At 46.4% G+C, this 22,493-nt stretch overlaps 1 protein-coding gene and 1 long non-coding RNA gene across 4 annotated transcripts in view; both read left to right on the top strand.

Annotated features, from left to right (window-relative positions):
• LOC132672245 (uncharacterized) overlaps positions 1-8,028 on the top strand; it is a 40,546-nt gene extending 32,518 nt beyond the window's left edge. For both annotated transcript variants that reach the window (XR_009607439.3, XR_009607438.3), the window contains exons 5-6: positions 6,183-6,413; positions 6,535-8,028. This is a non-coding gene — a long non-coding RNA (uncharacterized LOC132672245). The remainder of the gene's footprint in view (positions 1-6,182; positions 6,414-6,534) is intronic.
• A 7,883-nt stretch (positions 8,029-15,911) lies between these two features.
• ARID1A (AT-rich interaction domain 1A) overlaps positions 15,912-22,493 on the top strand; it is a 70,212-nt gene continuing 63,630 nt past the window's right edge. For both annotated transcript variants that reach the window (XM_078452165.2, XM_078452164.2), the window contains exon 1: positions 15,912-17,753. In XM_078452165.2, the coding sequence (XP_078308291.1) occupies positions 16,614-17,753 (1,140 nt within the window). In that variant the 5' untranslated portion in view covers positions 15,912-16,613. The remainder of the gene's footprint in view (positions 17,754-22,493) is intronic.

Raw genomic sequence — 22,493 nt, 5'->3', positions numbered from 1 at the left:
TGGAGTAGAGCTGCCTGCGGTCCAGGATCTGCCAGACTGTTACTGGACAAATAAACGTCTGTTTTCTGTTTTCTGAAAGAAAAAATTAGAAAATCCAGACTTTTGATTCAGGATTGGATTTGAATATCAGCTTTTATACTTACTATTTCTTTTTTATTTTTAATGTTTATTTTGGAGACAGCGAGAGCAGGGGAGGAGTAGAAAGAGGGGGACAGAGGATCTGAAGCGGGCTTTGTGCTGACAGCAGAGAGCCCATGTGGGGCTCGAACTCATGAACCACGAGATCATGACCTGAGCTGAAGTCAGAGGCTTAACCAACTGAGCCACCTAGGCGCCCCCAGAATACTGGAGTAAATAAAAAGGAACATTGAACTGCCTTTGAAAGTCAGTACTACTCACTTTTAGGAAAGACTCTCAAATTCAAAACCTGTTTGCTCTTACTTTACACACAATGCTAATAAATTTGGTTATCTGGTTTCCTAGGATGCAGATTAGGGAGAGGATTACCAAAGCTAGGCACCCAGGAAGTCTCAAGAGGTACTATCTAATATCTTAACAAAATAGGGGGCAAAAAGCCAGAAAGAAAATTATTATTATGGAAGCAGCCCAAGTGTGCATTGATAGATGAACGGATAAAGAAGATGTGGTGTGTATATATATATACATATATATATATATATATATATATATATATATGTATATATATAATGGAATATTACTCAGCCATAAAGGAGAATGAAATCTTGCCATTTGCAACAATAAGTAGATCTATAGAGTATAATGCTAAGTGAAATAGTCAAAGAAAGGCAAAAACCATATGATTTTACTCATATGTGGAATTTAAGAAACAAATGAACAAATTAAAAACAAAGAGATAAACCAAAAGCTGACTCTTAACTATAAAGAACAAATTGATGGCTACCAGAGAGGAGGGGAGGTAGGTGGGGGTGATGGGTGAAATAGGCGAAGGGGATTAAGAGTACACTTATCGGGGCACCTGAGTGGTTCAGTTGGTTAAGTGGCCGACTCTTAGTTTTGGCTCAGGTCAGGATCTCACAGTTTGTGAGTTTGAGCCCCATGTCGGGCTCTGTACTAACAGTGCAGAGACTGCTTGCGATTCTCTCTCTCTCCTTCTCTCTCTGCCTCTCCCAGTGCTCACTCTCTCTCTCTCTCTCAAAATAAATAAACTTAAAGAAAAAAAAAGAGTACACTTACCATGATGAGCACCGAGGAATATATAGAATGGTTGGATCACTATGCTGTATACCTGAAACTAACATAACACTGTATGTTAACTATACTGGAGTTAAAATTAAAAAAAAATAAACAAATAGAAGCACCTGGGTGGCTCGGTCAATTAAGCATTCGACTTCAGCTCAGGTCATGATCTCACGGTTCGTGAGTTCGACCCCCGTGTCGGGCTCTGTGCTGACAGCTCAGAGCCTGGAGCCTGCTTCAGATTCTGTGTCCCCCTCTCTCTCTGCCTCTCCTCCACTCACACTCTTTCTGTCTGTCTGTCTCTCTCAAAAATAAATAAACTTAAAAAAAAAATAAAGTGAAGATTAAGAATGTAAAAAAAAGAAAGAAAAGGAAAAAAGAAAATTATTAAAAGGACATGAATGAACACAAAAACACACCAACCTTGGATCATTTTGGGTAGACTAAAAAGCCTAGCATATTTCTGTGTTTCTCAAAGATGCATTACTTTGCCCTCGAGTTCTGAATGCTAATAATGACCAAGAAAATAAGATACATTTTGAGAATGCAGAAATCTATTTTATTTAATATAATATTTCATTAAAGGCAGATTTTTAAGCATCTGCTACTTAAAGGGATTACTTTCAATTATTTAGAAAACTGATTCAGACGGTTATATTTTTCAAAGGTGTGGATAAGTGCAGCTTTTCTGAATTGTAATAGCAAAGTCAGAGTAAATACGCACCAGTTTATGTTGACAGGTCTTCTAAATGTGTCTTTAGATCTGGTTGGTTGCTTTGACCCCCAAGCAAGAGAAGATAAATAATGCATTCCACTACAAGCTGACTAACAGTAAAAGTTTAACAAGCTCCCATTGGTATGCCCAGCTCTGTGAGAGACAAAAAGAGTAGAAAATAGAAAAGGTATGTAACACCCTGTTCTAAGTTCCCAAGGATTAAAGGATGGTCACACAAACAAACCCCCAACATAAATAATTGATGCAGCTAAATAATATGAAACTATATAAATTAACAAAGATTATGTATAAGAACAATTTCTAAGCAACACCTGCCTGATACATATAAGCTATCAGCTAAGAATTCAGAAATATGAAATCCATTACCACCATGGTTCTTAGCCTTTGTGATACCTCGGTGGCTCTCGGGGTGATTCAAGTGTCAAAGGAAGTTGAAGGTAGAAGGTTCTGCAAGGCTACCAGCCAGGACCACATCAGTCCATCTGCTTTTCTTCCTTGATGTCCAAGACAGCAAGGTCTTTCTTGCCTGCTTCAGTCCGAGACAGCATGGTTCATTAAGACACACAGAGGGGGATGGGGCACCTGGGTGGCTCAGTCGGTTAAGCGGCCAACTTCAGCTCAGGTCATGATCTCATGGTCCGTGAGTTCGAGCCCCGCGTCGGGCTGTGTGCTGACAGCTCAGAGCCTGGAGCCTGTTTCAGATTCTGTGTCTCCCTCTCTCTGACCCTCCCCTGTTCATGCTCTGTCTCTCCCTGTCTCAAAAATAAATAAAAAACGTTAAAAAAAAAAAAAAAAAAGACACACAGAGGGAATCAGCCAAACACATGACGAGTCTATTACGGCTGCAGTGTACCATTATATATCCTTCTCCACGTTCTCTCGTGCAAAACGCCTTGAGAACTGGATCCTTGTCTGCCTTGTGTACGGCACAGTTCTGGAGGGCAGTAGGAGCCAAACATTTCTTGAATGAATTTGACAGAGTGGCAGTGAGAGCTTGAGGTACCTGAAGCGTGAGTTTGGAAAGCCTGTCTCAGGAATAAGGCCATGAGCGGGGGAAGGACGGGCTACTTAGGGAGTATGGGGTAATGTGCAACAACCTGTAGCCAAAGTGTCCACCCCAAAATGAACTCCGGCAAGGTTCTAAATCCAGCCACGAGCATCTCGAGAAAGTGTTTTCGTTATTACGCTGATTTTTCTCTGGGACTGTTAATTTAGGTCTCATATCAATAATTCTCCATTAAAGAAGACTATCTTGATTTGGGAGAACAAAAAAAAAAACAAAAAAAAAAACTCTTCCTTGTCCTGCTTCTCAGTAAGGCAGAATGTTTAAACCGACTCTCTCTCTTTTTTTATGTACATATTTTTTAATTTATTTTTGAGAGAGAGAGAGAGAGAGAGAGAGAGCGAGCATGAGTGGGGGAGGGGCAGAGAGAGGGAAACACAGAGACCCAAGCAGGCTCTAGGCTCTGAGCCATCAGCACAGAGCCCGACGCGGGGCTTGAACCTATGAACCTCAAGATCATGACCTGAGCTGAAGTCCGACGCTCAGTCGACTGAGCCACCCAGGCGCCCCTAGACTGACTCTCTTCTTTAAGAAGTAACTTAGTGAGTGAGTCCAAATGTCTAAGTGCACCACTGTGGTGCTGCTGGAAGCAAAAGAGAAAACAATCCAGGTAGAAAGGAAAGGGGAGAGATGTTTAGGTTCCCTATTCTGCGAAGAATAACATAGGGAAACGAAAGTGAAGCGAGGAGAGGAAGAGCAAATGGTGGCTGAAGAAACAGCCAAGAGAATCAGGAAGAGAGATTGCAAAATCATGTCCCCCTTCGCCCCAAGTGCATTTGCACTTGTTTCTTTCTCTGCCTCTTGGTTGTTTGAAGGTACCAGGCATGTGTTCCCACACGGCACACCCTCGACCTCTCCTGGTCACACTCAGTCATGAGTCACAACTTTCCTTGCTGTGGAAACAGCAGAGAGCAGGACTCCGGGGAGGAAGACAGTGCCTGACCCAGTGTCCACTACTTCAAGAAATGGGCATAAGGTGGCAGCACTCGTAGTGTGCCCGCAGGTGTTGTGGAGAGAAACTTGGCCAAGGGCCAGCTGTCCTTGAGCTGCCAAATCCCAGGGAGAAGATGGGCAAAGGGAACTCTGTTAAAGACCTCCTTATTAGGGTAGTTAGTAATGGGAAGAGAAAGGCTTTTCCTAGGGGAGCAGTGGCACTCAGGAGTTCCATAGGGAGGACCGGGTGATGGGTCCCCTGGCCTGGCACCCACACATCTGTTGAAAGAATAACTTCTACTTATGAGGAAGGATTAAGATGGATTGATGAACAACATGGATGAACTCTGAGAACGTGGTAAGTGAAAGAAGCCAATCACAAGAGACCATATATTGTATTGTGTTATATGAAATGTCCAGAACAAGCAGATCTGTAGAGACGGAAAGATTAGTGGTTGCCTAGGGTTGGGGCTGGTGAGAATGGTGGGGGCAGGGGGGGGGAGGCGACTGCTAAAGAGTATGGGGTTTCATTCTGGGGTGATGAAATGTTCTAAAATTGATTGTGGTGATGGTTGCACAACTCTGAGTAAGCTAAAAACAATTGAATTGTGCGCTTCAATGGGTGAATTTTAATATATCCCAATAAAGCTGTTACTAAAAAAAAAAAAAAAAAAGAATGACTGATGAACATTTGGTTTAAAAACAGAAAGGAAAGGTAATAATGTGAATGGATTCTTACCATTCTCTCCCTCCCTGGTTTTAGGAACAAAGATGACTTCAGTGTGGGTGAGAGGCATCCCTTTTTCTGGAATCATCCATCTCTAAGACAGTGCCACTTACACTTTAATTTGTATACAAAGCACCTAAGGATCTTGTCAGGATGCAGATTATTTCAGAAGGTCTGAAATAGGGCCTGAGATTGTACGTTTCTAAGAAGCTCCTAGGTGATCCTGAAGCTTCTAGTCTTAGAAACACATTTTGAACTGAGAGACTCTAAGACATCCAAAGAAATTATGTTTATTGTCTGATTGGGATCAGTAGTATGCCAGCTCTATACTAAAGTTAAAAGACCAATTAAATAGTTTTATTTTGACCTCATACTTGATAGTGGCATTAATATGTCTAATGGCATATATATATGCATGGTGATGTATCTAATAAAAAAATTAATACTGGTATCTTGAAAAAGTACATTACCAAATACACTATGGCATTTACTATCTATTTTTATTGAAAAGTCAGGACTTGGAATTTGGAAGAGAGCTAGGTTTGAATCCTGACTCTGTCATTTACAAGCATCATGGCCTGGATTGCTTAATCTATCTCAGCTCCAGTATCTTTGTTTATATTTGGAGATAATATCTATCTTAGTGGATTTTTGTGAGCACTAGAGGCTAGATGGCATGCACATAGTGGTCACTCAAGAGATCACTATTATTGTCATCAAAAGTGTATGAGATGGGAGGATCTATCCACCTTTCTTTTTCATGTCTGTATTTCTCCGTATTTTCTTCTAAATCCATCCTAAATCTTGAAATTTGGGTTGTGTAAGAGATGCTTCTGTATGAATATTTTTCTTCATCCATTTGAAGAAGGCATTGTTGTTTAGAGGTCTAGTAAAATCCATATGGAATATAAAATTTTTCATACATAGATTTGTGCTTTTAACAAATTCATTCTGATATTAAGGAATTCGAAGTAGGGGCGCCTGCGTGGCTCAGTCAGTTAAGCATCCGACTTCAGCTCAGGTCATGATCTCGAGGTCCACGGGTTCGAGCCCCGTGTCAAGCTCTATGCTGACAGCTCAGAGTCTGGAGCCTGCTTCAGATTCTGTGTCTCCCTCTCTTTCTCTCTGCCCCTCTCCCACTCGCCCTCTGTCCCTCTCTCTCTCTCAAGAATGAAATAAACATTAAAAATTTTTAAGAAAAAAGGAATTCAAAGTAAATTTGAGGTATTCAATAAGGAACTTCGGCCTCCTTGATTCTTTTTTTTTTTAAGTTTTACTTATTTAAGTAATCTCTACACCCTACATGGGGCTCGAACTCACGACCCCGAGATCAAGAGTTACATTCTCTTCCAACTGCACCAGCCAGGCGCCCCAGTCTCCCTGATTCTTATGTGTGAGGCTGAAATAATTCAACAACAATGATCCCTACTTTCATCAAAAAAATTTTCAGACTGAGTTGCTCAATTTCATTTTAGGGCCTCTGTTATTTTCCTTTTCCTTTACAGGTACAGCATGCAAGTTCTTCTAATACCTGGCCCTCGGGGAAGCCTACAGAGAAAGGCGATTTGGAAAACCCTGTTTTGGAACAGAGCTCCTCCTTAATAGCTCCCCGTGGAAGAGGGATTCCTGCTACAAATGACATGACATCATTGGCACAGGGCTTGGGCTGGAGCAAAGCCTGCTGCTTCTTCCTTCTTGAGACTCTGACCTTGGGGGTTCATGGCCTACAGCCCTAGGTGAGTCTAGGTGCCTTGTTCCCCCACGTTACACTCGGGCTATTCTCTGGAAGTTATGGACATATAAGAGGCTGCCCCATGTCTTTATTTACTTTTCTTTTCATTTTCTTCTGACTTTTAGGCCGACTTCATCTCCTTGGTTTTCCTGGTTTCTGGAAGAAAATGTGGCAAACATTATCACTGGCAAGTTCATGCCATGCAGCCTTAGCGAAATTTGTTTCTCCTTTTTTTTTTTTTTATACTTTTATAAATTTAACCTCTTGCCAACACATTTCTATCACCGTGTACTCAGCCTTACCTATATGAAGGCCTAAGCAGTATGGAGACAAGAATTTGTTTTCTTCTCTATTTGATTTTTAAATTATAAAAGACTCTAATGCTGTCAACTGGTAAGTGTGTAGAGTTTAAGGTAAACATCACTCCAACTTTTATAACGTTTAGGGTTTAAGATAAACATCACTCCAACAGCAAACTGGTTTTGAAGATGCCATTTAAAAAAATCCATCTTATAAACAATTCTCTTGAACACATGTTTTCACATTTGGAAAAGAAAACAGGAGTTTCTTTTTTAATTTTTTTTTTAACGTTTATTTATTTTTGAGACAGAGAGAGACAGAGCACGAACGGGGGAGGGTCAGAGAGAGGGAGACACAGAATCTGAAACAGGCTCCAGGCTCTGAGCTGTCAGCACAGAGCCCGATGCGGGGCTCGAACCCACGGACTGCGAGATCATGACCCAAGCCAAGGTCGGCTGCTTAACCAACTGAGCCACCCAGGCGCCCCAAAAACAGGAGTTTCTACCTGCTCAATGTAGCTTTGAATATTTAGGATTTCTTCTAGTAACTGTTCTTTGCATCATTGCTACATGAGGTGCTCAAAAAGACTGAGCTGGAGACACCAGTCCCCTGAAAGGAATAACCACACGCTCATGGAGTGAGGAAGTGCTAGCTGCTGGCTGGGGACTTCCCAGGTCACTAATTTTGAAACCCTCCAAACACTGATCTAAAGATCAAATTCTTGTCTTCAATAGCAAGGATCAAAAGGGTGGAAGGCTGTATTCTGTTTCCTCATCTAGCACCAGGATTCTGTTGGAGAGGTGCAATTAAACGGACTCTAAGTCCGGCTTGTTCTTTTCGCCCTCATCTGTCCAATTAAGGACATTATTTGATTTGGTGCATCTCAGCCATTCGTTTTGGTGGATAGTTGTTTCTCTTCTTAAAAAGATCAAAGACCATTCTAAACTCAGACTCAGTCAAGTAGGTAGAACAAATACCGCATCATTCTACGTAACTGCCGTAGCAGCACTGGGTTCCGATCCGTGCAGGAGTCCCTGTTATGATCACCGTTATGGACAGGCGCCTGAGCTTTGAAAGCAGCTGTGTGGCATAAATTGTACCTCATGGACACTTTCGTACTATTTAGTCAGAGTCCAATTACCCGATGTGAAAGCCTATGTGACACTGAGACAAAAAGGAGAGAGAGAAGAGAGAAAAAAAGGAGGAACAGGAGAAGTTATCCAAATTCACTTGTCTGAGTTCTCACGAGGGGAAAAGAATGACTAAAATATAACCTGCATGTAAGAGCATTAGTAATATTATTAATAATAATAATACCTTTGATAACTAGGCCAGTGATCTCAAAGTACTTTTAACATTCATCATTTTCTTGGTACTCACCAAAATCTCAAGGACCTGTAGAATGGGTATTGCCATGTCTTAAGTTTTTCTTTATTTCTCTTTTCTCTTTCTTCATCAACTTTCTCTGAAAATGAGGGATCTTGACCTGAGTGCTAAGAACTTATAAGTTTTGAGTGAAAAAGGCCTATACTATTTTGGAGGCATGTCTTTCCTCTTAAGTAGACATTAGCCTACAATGTACTTTATAGGAGGTACAAAGGTAGGATATATATAATGCTGTATGGCACAGCAAAATAATTGTCAAAGGGCCTCCCATTTATAGTAAACTGAATGAGAGAATTGATATCCAAAATCAAGTGGAAAATTCTAGACTGGTTTCAAAGCATCACAGAGCAGCGATAGTCATTTGCCTCATGGAGAGCCTCTGCTCTGATGCATCTGAGCATACATAGTTCATCTGATTCGATTTCGTGAGTCTAAGATTGATCATTACAATTTATAAACGAGGATAACCATTTGGAAATCTGCCTTAAAATGAAAGTCCGGACATTTGTCTCAAATATTGAGATAGCTCTCAAACTATAGGCTCTTTGCCTTGAATATTAGGTAGGTCATCCTCCTTTAAATCTTGTCTTTCCCTAGTTCATCCTCCATCCCCACTCATCTCCCAAAAGACCTTGACCAGAGTTTTCATCTGTCTTTGTAGTACTCCATTCCTGTAAATTCCTTCTCCATGTTTTTGTTCTGTTTCACTTAGTTTGGAAAATGGCAGTGTAGAAAATGTTTGGTATAACTCTAATGCTGGCTGGCATCTGTGATCTCTTAAAAGAATTATATATACTGTATATGTGTGTGTGTCTATGTGTGTGTGTTCTGTGTTTGAAGTACAGAATTAAAAACCTCAAATAAGGCAGAAAACAAACGTGCCTTATTATCCAGATCCCCTCCATGTTTTTAGCTGTTTAGAAAATGTTTCTCCTGTTGTTCCTACTAAATATTTCTCATTTTGGCATTGCACACCAAAACCTAACGTCAGTGTGTGTGTGTGTGTGTGTGTGTGTGTGTGTGTGTGTGTGCGCGCGCGCGCGCGCGCGGTAGAAATGAGGGAGGTAGGTCAGATAGCATAATGTGCAACGGTGAAGAACTTACTAAATTAATTAATCTTCAATTAGCAGATCACTGAGAATATGAATCACTCACAGGCAGTCAAAAGGTGATGTCAGTGAACGGTTAGGGCTCGGCATGACTGTTCCTGTTTGTTATTGCATTTGGTCCTAGAGCTCTTGCTATGGCAAGGCTGTCCTATGGGTCTTACTGTGGCACTTTAGAAATGTCTACACCAAACATAGCATTAATAAGTATTCCAGGAGATAGTTAAAGCAAGGAGCAAGGTACTTAATGAAGTTTATAACCATGGCTTTGGAATGATCTTATTATTAGCAATAGTCATACTATTAATTTCTAGTTGGAAGAATAACATGCTCACAAGATTTCTGAGCCTCAGAAGACGACCCGTTTTGGTGGGGACTGGGTCAGAACAGCACATGCAACTCAAGGATTGCTGAAGAAGGGCAGGTGCATAGGGTAAGGCTGCTTCATTATGAAAGGCGAGTATTCAAGGGGCAAAATGAGTGCCCTTGATCTGTGGTATTTGGTTATGTTTATAAAAATGGTTTCTGTCTAACCTCTCCAGTATCAGTTACAAATTGTGCTAGTGATGGATTACTCAAAATCTCCAGTAGCCAATCAGGATTACTTCCTTACCTCTAAGTTTTTTTCCTAGAGAAGATCTTTTTGAAAGCCATGTAGTATTCCAACTCTCCTAGGATTCCATTTTAGAAACACCGGCTGCTAGTTCATAAAAAACCAGAGAGTAGGTGTGGAGTCAAGTATCACACTTCTTTCCTAGAATACTTTGGACTTCCAACTTTAGCTGGTTGAAGGGGAAACAACATCAGCCATAAACTCCAGTTTTTGTTGGACAGAGTGTCCATATTTTTAGGTAGCTGTGGCTGATTAGGGAAAAAAAAAAAATAAATGAGCTCTCAGACTTTGTTCTGAGGTCGAAAGGGACCTCACATTTTTTTAAAAAAAATGTATAATCTATATCCTGGTCTTAGTGTTTGGGGCAAAAATAGTGCCTAATGTTTTATGGCATTGTGTATTCTTTCGTTTGAGTGTATTTTGTGGATGGACTCTATTGATGAAAATACACTGTAGTAGAGAGGATTGTGTGTATGTGTGGGTGGGGTGGTGGGTTCAGCACTGTTTTCTCAATGGCCTGTCAGATAGGTTCAATGAAGTATGTTGGGTTATTTCTCCTTTGTCTCCTGTTCTCTCCCTCCACAGCAAGACTGGAAGAACAACACACTTGTACACAGGTTTCCAATAGTATCTTTGGAGGGGTAGGCCAACGAGAACCAACCTGGTGGTCCCCACCCTCCAGCCCCTCTGGGGGCTTCTGAATCCGATGTTGTTCAATTTCGGGGCAGAAAATGATCATTTGATAAAGTGCCAAAGCCCACTGTGATTTTTTTTCCCCCAGGCAGCTTGCCTTTTGTGTCATTGGTAAGTTGTGCATTTCACTGGAGTGCCACAACACTACCACTAAAGTATTCCACAGCTCACTTTTTTGTTTGGTCAACTTTTCTTTTATCTTTGGAAGAAGCCATTTTCTTTCTGTAGGGAGGATGGTTGAGTTTAAATTCTATTAAAGCTAGTCAGAATGCTTTCCCTTAGGGGACATTCACTTCCTGTCTTATGCCTAATAGGTTCCTTTGGATTTTCTTTGATTCTTACATAAAAAGCCTGGGATGATCACGCCGGGAGTATTCTCTTGAGGTGGCTGTGTGGCAGAGAGCAGGCAGAACATTTGCTGTTTTAGCCTTCCATCCTGTTTTACAGGATTGCATGCTTGCTTCCCTCCATTTTGTCAGTGCTCACAGTTTTTCCTTCTCTTTCTCACTCTTCCATTTAACTTGTGTTGGAGCAAAAGACTCCATTCCAGATCCATTCCAGAGTTGCAGCAAGAAACTTCCCCACTCTCTCTTTTTCCTATCTCAGTAAAATGGCAGTGAAGAAAGCTTTATGCAATCAGGCTGAAAGAAATACCCACCTCGAATATTTTATTTTCCTTCTGATGTTCTCCTCCACCCTCAGCTTTCAAAAATTTCCCTTGTAATCATTTTACATGTGTGAAATTTTCCTCGATTGGTTTTAAAGTAAAGCAAAACAAAAGCAGCCTACATTGGTTTCATGTGGAAAGTCAAAGATAACAAACTTTTCCTGTTCCTGAGAAATAGGCTTCAATATTAAGATTGCTGACCTGATCTTCCCTTGGTAATATTGTTGGTACTTAGCTTTCCAAATCTAAAAACAACTTGGTGTAGTAAGTACCAAATACAGCATCTTGAAGTTTCTCTTCTGATGGACTATAAAGTGGCTTTCAAGCTTCTTTGCAAGTAGGCTTTTCATCTACTATTTTTGTATCAGTTGGGGAATACAAACCTTCAGTGAGGCTCAGCAGAAATGTCCAAATTCCTGATCTGCCCAGGGGTTTTATAGAACTCCAGTTCAGGTATGTTTGTTTGCCTTTAAAATATTGTTAGTAGTTTTACTCTGTCGTCTCCAAAGGAATAGTCGGCAAACTCATCAATGAAATTTGTGGATAAGTAAAATGTGCATATTAGAGTGTACGAGTTGGTACCTATTTCCTCATGTTAGATTGAACCTGGGTGTTACATTTTGTTTGCAATCTGCCACAAACCAGACCAACGTGGATCTTTATTTCTGGTTTTAGTTTTTGGTGAGGTGATGGTGAGGAGCATTCTCATTCTATATTGATACAAAAAAAAAAAAGCAAGTTGACTTATGCCTAGAGGTATTTTTACAGAGCTACTCTTCTCGTGGGGGAAAAAAAAAAGAAAGCCTCATGCAGAAATGAACATTTCTCAAAATGTGTCCCTTATTATTCTAAATGTAAATTCCTCCAAATTATTTTAAAATCTTGAGATTTTATTTTAAAATCTTGAGTGGAAGAAAGCATCTACACAAGCAGTCGTTGAGCGCCCGCCAGGCTCGATGCCTCTACGGTTGCTGCTGCTGCTGCTTTAGGATCCTAGGTGCTGGGCAGCCACAATTTTACCGCTAAGAGCTGTTGAGCGCCATTTAGACTCCATTCCATTTTTCTCCGTGGCGATCCAGTTCGTAACTTACAGCTCCCGTCTGGGAGCCGATAATATAATGAATTGCCTTGACTCTTGCTTCAATCCACTTTCCTCGCTTAATATGCAGCCCAAAGTTTTGCTGCTCGCTGTCAGATGGTAGTGCTAGACTTTCACACTGCTCCCAAAGCCTCCGCTGGGGCTGTTTCTGAACACCGAGTTACAAACTTTAAGAAGCAGACAGCTCCAGACGGAAATCCACGCCAGGATTTGAACTCTGCTTCTGGCTTCCGTCAACTGACATAGTTGCCCTTTTGCTCAAACTCGCAGCTCCAGTTCGCACTCGGGAGAGCTCCGCTGGGTGTCTGATGCTTTGCCGCGGCGGGGACGCGTGTGAGGGCCACAACCCCGCGCTCCTCCGATTCCCAGCGCCTTATTCAGAACAGAGGCAATTCCTCCACTAGGGTCCTAAGGCTTAAAACGCCTTCCCCCAAAAGGAGTGAGGAAGGGAAGGAGCCGAGACTGATCTTTTGTTTGTTTGTTGAGTTTTGTATTTCGCACACTTAGGGGAAGCAAATTTCGAGAAAGGAAGGGCTGTTTCTCTCCCTGCAAACGTTTCTCTCTCTTAACAAACCCTCCAGGCCTCGGTTCCACATTTTGCAGTTGACTGCGTGGATTTTAATAGGTTGTTCTCTTATTCTCGGCCCAATCCATGCACACTGTACAAGCCAGATAAAATGAGAACATCCTCTGCCATTTTCAGTCGGTTTGTCCTGGCAGCCCTGCCCCCCTCCTTGGCTGCCGCAGCCGCAGGAGTTAAAGCAGCGCACAGAAACTCCGCCTGATCCTCTGGGCGGGAGATCCAGTCCACGTTTGCCAAGTGCTTTGCGGTCGGGGATGGTGATAAGAACTCTCTTGTGAGGGAGCGAGCAAGACTTTAGTCCGGTTTCCATGTCAACGATTCAGTCCATATTTGCCATCAGGCTGTTGGTGGCAGAGGCGCTTTCGCGAGGGTAGCGCTGTCCTAGTCCTAGTTCTCCAATCTGCGCCGGGATTCCTGAGCTGCCTGGGTGTGGGGTTAAAACACTGGGGCCGTGGGGGGAAAAAAACTCCACGGGGAGAACCCGCAGCCCCAAACCTGGGTCTTGGAGCTCCAGCCAGCCACGTGCCCAGCTCCTCCCCTCCCCCCCCCCCCCCTTTCCCGCTGCCATTGCCCCTAGGGAAAGCTGATGGGCCAGTTTCTAAGAAAGTTCCCTTCAACTCGTCAGTCCCTGGGATAGTGGTGTGGGGCTCTAAAGGTAGAGGTGGAAGAGGACCCTGAAGGATTTGAGATTTTTTTTTTTTTTTTAAGTGGGAATGGAGAAATCCCACATTACCTGCTCCAGTCCAGGTGGATAGATTTTTGTGCACTTTACCTTATTGCTAGAAAAAAATGGTGGCTGTTTTCAAAACAGCGTGCTCACGTGTAGGAAAGGGATTTGGGCACTTTCCAAATTTCACAGCCATTGAAAAAAGGAGATGAGGGCTTTCTCTGGAGACAAATCCATTCTGGCTTCCAGATTTTCACTGGGTTCCAGGTTTCCCATTACAGTCCAGCTCTGAGGAAAATGGCAGGGTAATTGCATGTAAAAACTCCTCATTTGTGTGCAGGACTCAGGACTGTTTGCCAGCTCAGAAGCAGTTGATTAAATAGCCAAGCTCCATTTATGAGGCAGCCTATAATTTGGTTTCTAGGACCTAATGCACTGGGAGAGTAGTTGCCCCTGAGGACTGTGAGTGAAACCAGGGCACTGGCCCGTTCCAGTCAGCCAGATCCTGGTAGTCCTTTTGGTTCTTGGCTAGAGGCGGAAAACCCACCACCACTCTTAGACTAACAGGAAGGTTTTTGCCTTTTTAGCGTAAGATCCTATTAAGTTTTCTTCAGAGTAGGAGTGGCTTCAGGTTTTTGGAATTATTCACAGTGACCAGTGGCATGGCCAGAACTTGTCCAAGGGGCCTGCGGGATCTGCCAGTTCTAAGATAATGGCTCTGTGGCTATGAAGTCTCCATTTATAAAATCTGAGGGGGGAAAGAGGCCCTGGTGTTTAGTGACTACACTGGCCTGGGCCTCTCCCAAGGCAGCCTGGGCCTGGTGAGGAGCTGGAATCCCCTCTGGCTTTTGTAGCCTGTCACGTCAGAGCATTCCAAGTCAGCTTGAGGAGGAAAAGACTGCTTGGTGCTGGGATGTGGTAGGGCCTGTAGATCCAGAAGTTTCTATGTATGCCTCTAGCTCGATTGGCATCTCTTGGAATATAATGGTAAACTGTGATGAATCTTTACACGGGAGGATAGAAAATAAATTTGGTTACATTTATTTTCTTTCTTTTTTATTTTTTTAATGTTTATTTTTGAGAGAGAGAGAGAGAGAGAGAGAGAGAGAGAGAGAATGGGAATGTGCGGGGAAGGAGCAGAGAGAGAGGGAGACACAGAACGTGAAGCAGGTTCCAGGCTCAGAAGCAGGCTCCAGGCTCTGCTCTGTCAGCACAGAGCGGGACACCGGACTGGAGCCCACGAACTTCAAGATCATGACCTGAACCAAAGTCCGATGCTTAACTGACTGAGCCACCTGGGTGCTCCTGGTGACATCTATTTTCTAAGTGACCTGTTAGACTGTCCCTTTTCTCTCTTTAAGGAGAAAATGGTTTCCCACTGCTCTTCTGCAGAGCCTCTTCCGTAGTCTGTTCCCCAGTTTTACAGGTATTGTCTCTGGAGACTGGCACTATTGGTCATTGTGGGCTAAGTTCTCTTGGGAAAAGATTAGGGTTGGGTTCTCCTGCTGGAAGGCTGTCTTATGCCCCAAAGTAGCTCCAGTGGTTACCATTTCACGTTAGTGTTGGGATGATCTAAGACTGAGATGATCAGCTTGGTCTCAAACCCATTCTTCTAGTCTGATTCCATTGCTGTATATGATGCAACTTGATCACTTTTTTTTTTTTTTTTCTCCCCAAGGCTAAGTACGCGGGTAGCTTTGGGGACTTTGCTACTTTTTAAAATCACCCTCCTCCGCCCCCTGACTGACAGACAGGGCAGTCCCCTCCCCTCGGTCTTACAATTCTAGAAAATGGGGAGAGTCGGACCTCACGCCCCCAGGGCCTTATGAGGCCCGGCTAAAGAGGGCTGGGGAGTGGGAAAACGGAAAGTCTGAACAAATGATCTGTCATTCCGTAGGGCTTGCAAAGGGTGTAAAATGTTAGGCCCTGCTCGCTCACTCAGCTGGGTCTTTAAGAGCGGGTTTGTAAAAGGCTTTGAAGAATAAAAGTGCTGTAGAGGTGCTAAGTAGCAGCCAAGAGACCAGGACCGCTGCCAGAGGGTCAGGCCTGGGCCGAGGCGGCCGCGGTCTCGGGCTCAGGCCAATTTTGCAGCCGCGAGTAAAGTTCACGCTGCCCGCTCCCCTCCGTACGGCCCGGAGGGGACCGACCCGGATAGGAAGGAACGCCAGGAGGGAGGCGGCGCAGGCTCCGGGGAGGCGCGGGCTCCGGGCCGGGTTTTCCCCGAAGCCTTCGGCGGCGGCGCTGCCGAGCGAAAGCGGCAGAGGGCCTGCCGCCGCCGCGGCTCGTTCTCTCCCCTCCTCCTTTGTGAGGGGAAGGGAGCGAGTCCGTTCCATGGCCTGCGCCCGCTCCGCGCTCCGGTCCGGGTTTGCCAGGCGGCCGCGACGGCGCTGGGTAAAATGGCAGTGCTGAGCCTCGTGTCGGAGTGAGGGGGACTCGGAGGAGAGTGGGGCGCTCTAGCCGCTCAGTCCGGCCGCCCGCCCGCTCGCTCGCCCGCTGCCGCGCAGCAGCCTCAGCTCGCGCCGCGGCCGGGGAGGGGAGGCAGGGCGCCCGGCCCAGTCCGCGCTCCGACTCTGCCTCCCGGCGCCCGGGCTGCTGCCGCGCGCCCTCCAGCCCGCCCGTCCCGGGTCCCCCTCCCCCCGCTCCCTCCCTCCCTCCCCGCCCCCTCCCCCTCGCCTCCCTCCCTCCCTCCCTCCCTCCTCCTTTCTCCGGCAGCAGAAAGCGGAGAGTCACAGCGGGGCCAGGCCCTGGGGAGCGGAGCCTCCACCGCCCCCCTCATTCCCAGGCAAGGGCTTGGGGGGAATGAGCCGGGAGAGCCGGGTCCCGAGCCTACAGAGCCGGGAGCAGCTGAGCCGCCGGCGCCTCGGCCGCCGCCGCCTCCTCCTCCTCCGCCGCCGCCAGCCCGGAGCCTGAGCCGGCGGGGCGGGGGGGAGAGGAGCGAGCGAGCGAGCGCCGCGCAGCAGCGGAGCCCCGCGAGGCCCGCCCGGGCGGGTGGGGAGGGCAGCCCGGGGGACTCGGCCCCGGGGCGGGGTGGGAGGGGGGGAGAAGACGAAGACAGGGCCGGGTCTCTCCGCGGACGAGACAGCGGGGATCATGGCCGCGCAGGTCGCCCCCGCCGCCGCCAGCAGCCTGGGCAACCCGCCGCCGCCGCCCTCGGAGCTGAAGAAAGCGGAGCAGCAGCAGCGGGAGGAGGCGGGGGGCGAGGCGGCGGCGGCGGCAGCGGCCGAGCGCGGGGAAATGAAGGCAGCCGCCGGGCAGGAAAGCGAGGGCCCCGCCGTGGGGCCGCCGCAGCCGCTGGGAAAGGAGCTGCAGGACGGGGCCGAGAGCAATGGGGGTGGCGGCGGCGGCGGAGCCGGCGCCGGCGGCGGGCCCGGCGCGGAGCCGGACCTGAAGAACTCGAACGGGAACGCGGGCCCTAGGCCCGCCCTGAACAATAACCTCACGGAGCCGCCCGGCGGCGGCGGCGGCGGCAGCAGCGATGGGGTGGGGGCGCCTCCTCACTCAGCCGCGGCCGCCCTGCCGCCCCCAGCCTACGGCTTCGGGCAACCCTACGGCCGGAGCCCGTCTGCCGTCGCCGCCGCGGCGGCCGCCGTCTTCCACCAACAACATGGCGGACAACAAAGCCCTGGCCTGGCAGCGCTGCAGAGCGGCGGCGGCGGCGGGGGCCTGGAGCCCTACGCGGGGCCCCAGCAGAACTCGCACGACCACGGCTTCCCCAACCACCAGTACAACTCCTACTACCCCAACCGCAGCGCCTACCCCCCGCCCCCCCAGGCCTACGCGCTGAGCTCCCCGAGAGGTGGCACTCCGGGCTCCGGCGCGGCGGCGGCCGCAGGCTCCAAGCCGCCTCCCTCCTCCAGCGCCTCCGCCTCCTCGTCGTCTTCGTCCTTCGCTCAGCAGCGCTTCGGGGCCATGGGGGGAGGCGGCCCCTCAGCGGCCGGCGGGGGAACCCCCCAGCCCACCGCCACCCCCACCCTCAACCAACTGCTCACGTCGCCCAGCTCGGCCCGGGGCTACCAGGGCTACCCCGGGGGCGACTACGGCGGCGGGCCCCAGGACGGGGGCGCCGGCAAGGGCCCGGCGGACATGGCCTCGCAGTGCTGGGGGGCTGCGGCGGCAGCAGCGGCGGCGGCGGCAGCCGCCTCGGGAGGGGCCCAACAAAGGAGCCACCACGCGCCCATGAGCCCCGGGAGCAGCGGCGGCGGGGGGCAGCCGCTCGCCCGGACCCCGCAGGTACACAGCTGAGTGGGGAGGGGGCTGGGGCGAGCGGGGTCCGGGGAGTGGGTGGCGGCTGCGGGGAGCAGGCCACAGCCTTGGGATACCCCCAGTCCGGGGCCCCCACTGCTGGGGAGCTGCCATTGTCTGGCTCTTCTCTTAAAATGGCTGCCTGTCTGCCTTCCTCTCCTTCCCTCCTTCAGCCTTTGTGTGGGGCTTTCCCTGAGGTGTTTGCTCCCCTTCTCCCTCCCTCCTGGTCCCCTCGAACTCCGGGGGTCTTCAAGGGGGTGTGGGGCAGAATGTGCGGGGAAGGGCCTGGCCGGGGTTGAGGGGGGTGCTGGGGGCTCAGGTTAGGGGTGTGCGGTGTTAGGAGCTCGGGAGTGGAGTGAACAATTCTTTGCTCACCTGCCGCTCCTCTCTGCCCGCCCTCCTGTCTTTCTCTAGGCCGTTCCCCATCTGTGCGTTCAAGGAGGGGCCCCTCGGGTTCGGGGGTACCTCGAGGGAGGGCAGGGGCCTGCTTGGGGGCAGCTAGAGGCCGGCTGCGGTTCACCCAGGGCAGCCTGGGCCATCTCCTGTCTTAGTCTCCGTCGGCCCAGTGGCCTGGGCTTCTCCCTGGAAGTGCTGGTAAACAGCTGAGTGATTGGAGTAGTAAGTGCAGATTGCTTTGGTTTGGGATTTGAATTATGGAGGTAAAATCCTTCTGTCAAAGCCAGGAGACAGTTGGTCTTAGGTTGACATCCTATCTGTGATCTGATTGGCTCCCCATCTCCTGCTCTTGGCCATTTATAATTGCCTCTGATGTAATGGTACAACAATCCTGATGAGCTCATAAACTTTTACACTCTGCTTTTCTGCCAGTGATAACCCAAACCATCGCTGCCACTATCTGCCTTTTATTCCAGAGCTGAAATTGGCTGTGACCTTGAGGAGGGAGGTTTAAGCAGCAATACTGTATCAGCAGGAGCAGAGCCCCAGACAGGCTGCCCTTGTTACATTGTGCCGAAACAAAAGAGGAGGCAGTGGCATTTTGCTTGTACCTTGGATTTATTTTGCTTGTTATGTTTTATGCAGCCTGAAATAGATTCTGTGTTGTCAGAACAGTAGCTGAGTTTTTCTCTACAATGGGTTTGCTGTTTGTTTTGGTTTTGTGACTTTCCTGATGGTATAAATGACTTCTTTGATGGCTCTGAAGATGCATTTGTCTTGAGTAATTTTGACCCTGTTCGCTTTGCAGAATTGAAATTATTTTACTGGGGTTTTTATCGAGTGACAAATGTGGGATCTTTATGGGAGGGGGTAGGAGGAAAACTTTTATTTATTTATTTTGAGAACTGGAAGCTTTCTGAGAGAGAATTTCATATTAGGTTCAAGTGTTCTGTTTTAAGGACGACTGGCCTCCTTCTTTGTTTACATGTTGAGTCTGGTTAACACTTTCTTTTGTTAATTGAACTTTGGGAGAGCAGCTCAATTTAAAGAGAAGCCGATGTCTTTCATGATCTTGTGAGGGACTTTCTCCTAAAGGCCTGGTTTGGTGAAATTTATCATTTGTTCCTGAGATATCAAAAAGGCTAGTTTTGTATTTTGTCATCTGTTATTTTAGAGCTTTGAAATAGAGGTCGATTGTTTTTTTCTTTGCATTTTAAGGTATGTTCCATTCCCCCCCCAATCTTCCAAGATAATAAAGATACCACCTATAATGATACTTGATATTTGCTTAGAAATGACAACTTTAAGGTACATTTTTATGCATTCTGTTTTATTTTAATTTTGCTCTTCGTACCTCTTCATGTTCTGTCTTCAGTGCTTTTGTCAGGAGTCCTGTATCTTTTCAAAGAGGGGGAAAGCTCCTTTCATGCCCCCCGCCCCCCGCCCCAGCAGTATTCAGTTGTACCTTCCTGCTATGAGATTTTGTTCACTGATTAGTTGTGTTCCTTCCTCATTCTAGAACTGCTTTTCTCTTCTATTAAGGTAGGAATTTTGAAAACAGTTGTGTTAAATGGCAGGTTTAGAGTGCTGTGCCTTGACTCCACATTGTCCATAATGTTCTGTGTTTGGGCAAGAAACTGGGAGAATTTTAAATTGAATCTCTAGTGTCTAGAGGATGAGCTTAGTCTTAGCAAAGAGAACATTCTCTTGTCTCTGGACAAGAGACATGCTACATCTCTTTTCCCTTGAGGGGAGGGGGGCTGAGTCATTTACCTTTTGTAAACTATTAGAGGAGTACATTTGGGCTAAGTCAAGGTTCATTTAAAAGCAAAAATTAAAGTTGAAAAATAATATTCAGGCAAATACTTTGTTTTTGGGGGGTATAAAACCAACTCTTGCCATATAGTGATTTTCAGTCATTAAACGAATATTTGAGCACTTCCTTTGTGCTGAGTACTATGCTGTGTGCTGAGTACATGGTAGGAAAATAGATACAGTCCCTGTTTGGAAGTTTGTGCTGCCCTTGGGTGAATTTTTGGTTTCACTTTTAACATCACCATTCCTAGCACTTCATACAACATAGATTCCTGTTCAATTTCATTCCAGTTGCCCTGATGCCCAGAGAATGGGCTAGTGAGCATTCACTTGTGGAAGAGACAGTGCAACTTCCAGTTTTGTGGTAGTCTCTATGAGGGATGTAGGTGGGTAGATTTTGATAGGAATTTCTCTTTGCTACTTAAGGATAAACCTCTTATCAGACCATGATGCCTTATTCTTAAGCATTCTTAAATAATGGGGTCTTGCTCTGTCCCTTTCTTTCCTTAACTGAATCTTGGATTAAGACTGTTTTGCAGAGAATTGATGGACATAGCTAAGGTTGTAACGTTCTCATTTGACTCTGCCTTTATGAAATAAAGATTAGCTGAGTGTTTGTATTGTGGCTCTGTCTTTTTCACAGGAGCCGGAAGATCCCAGCAGGCAAACTTTCCCTTTAGGGCTTTCCATAAGTAATACTGTATCTCAAGGTGTTGAATCCTGCTACTGATGAGATACTTTTTAGTCACCTATGCACTTGAACCTCATGTGAAGCGTTTTATTGGGGATGCTTTTAGCTCTAGTACCTTGAGAGTAGTATCAGCTCATCAAAGTAAAAAATGAAATAGAATATGTAGTCTGGGATCAAGATGGATTTGATTGTAGAAGTTTGGCTGTTAGTTCTTGCTATGGAAATATCAGACGATATTTCCAACTCCTGGGAAACAAATACAGGCATCTTGGGCTTATTATGGGAATGCCTACTGGCAGAAATTCTGGGCTGGCTAAAATACAGGACTCTTGGAACTCTCTCAAGTAGGAGGGACCAGGAAAACCACACTGAGACGGCACTTCATTGTGAGGGCTTCATGTTTCTCTACTGTCCGTGAGGGAAGTAGGGGTGATGGGGGTTGGGATGGTTGCAAGAGAAGAGAAAGCATCAGGACCAAGGTTGGCTTCTTTGTATTGGGCCCTGCAAGGACTTTTTAAGGTTCCTTCCTTTGTGTGTGACACAGAGCAACCAGTAACCATGACAAGTGGCACCTACTGTAATAAGATGTCTTGGATTGCATTAAACATTCATCTGTTGGATTGGCTCCTGTAGGGTGTGATGTCTGCAGCAGGCTTTAGCAATGAGGTTAGTGGACTTTTTTTTTTTAATGTGGAAATAGGCTAACAAAGTAATGGTCAGGACCCTTTCCAATCCTCCCCCCCGCCCCTCTGCCGTTGTATGGATTGGCTTCAAATCCCAAAATTCTAGAAGCAACTGAAATGAACCAAGCAAATATATGGTTAAAATACGGTATTCAAAATACATTGGCACTGAATAGTTCTTTCCTGCAAGTGAGCTGGGATACCTTGGTCTCTAACATGGAGTCCTAATTCCCATGGCTTTTATCTCTGGGTTTCTCCTTGTTTAGATTGGTCATTATCATTATTGATGCACACTGAGTTGTGTGTGACAGTGGTGAGGAGTAAAGAGTGCAGGATTCAGGAGGAAGAGGCTTTGGTTCCACATGCAGATCTAGATTAAGCTGTGTGATTTGGGGCAAGCCACTGACCTTGGGTTTATTTTCTCTTCATCAGTAAAGTGAAGTTGGTGGACTGTATGGCCTTCTTCCTCTGTGATGCTACGCATTGGGCTGTGCTTCCATACCTAACTTGTTATGAAGGCAATTTCTGCCTGTACATTGACCAGTAGGGGTCTTGAGACCATCTTTCTTCCCTTGGGCTCGAGGAACTCAAGGCTGTTTTCTCTTGAGGATTTACAGGAACAAGCTCTGAACAGTTGGGTACCACAATGGTCTGTGGCCCTTTACAGAAAAAGCCTTACCAGACTATTTTGTTTTGAAACTGCTTATGTTTGTCATTAGTCATTCCACCTGGCTGGTGGTTTTAAAACACTAAACATTAATTGAAAAATTGGGCAGATTTCATTAAAGCAAGTCTTGAAAAATAGTTGCCTCAAAATCTCTAAGAGGGGATTTTGGGAGTAGATTTGGGGTGGGGTAGGGAGTGGATAGTCATAACATTAACACTCTGCTTCTCTTGGGGGGATAGGAAGGTGGGGAGAGGTAGCATTAAGTTCTCCAGACTCTTCAGGTGTTTGGGCAGGTCTAGGTCTGGTTTGGGCAGTTGGTTGTAATCTGAGTGCCTGAACTTGCCCTGTAAGTTTTGCTGAGAGAGGAGCAAAAGTTCCTGAGACTGGAACGGAAAAGCTAAGCATTGCAGGGTCAATTTCATAGGCCTATTGCCTTTTCTCATACCCTTAGTTTTTTAAACTATGTGGTGTGTTTT

Source organism: Panthera onca, chromosome C1 (genome assembly GCF_046562875.1).
Source record: "Panthera onca isolate mPanOnc1 chromosome C1, mPanOnc1 haplotype 2, whole genome shotgun sequence".
NCBI classification, from domain to species: Eukaryota; Metazoa; Chordata; class Mammalia; order Carnivora; family Felidae; genus Panthera; species Panthera onca.
Note: the sequence above shows the minus strand (reverse complement) of the source record. Positions and strands in the feature narration are given on the sequence as shown.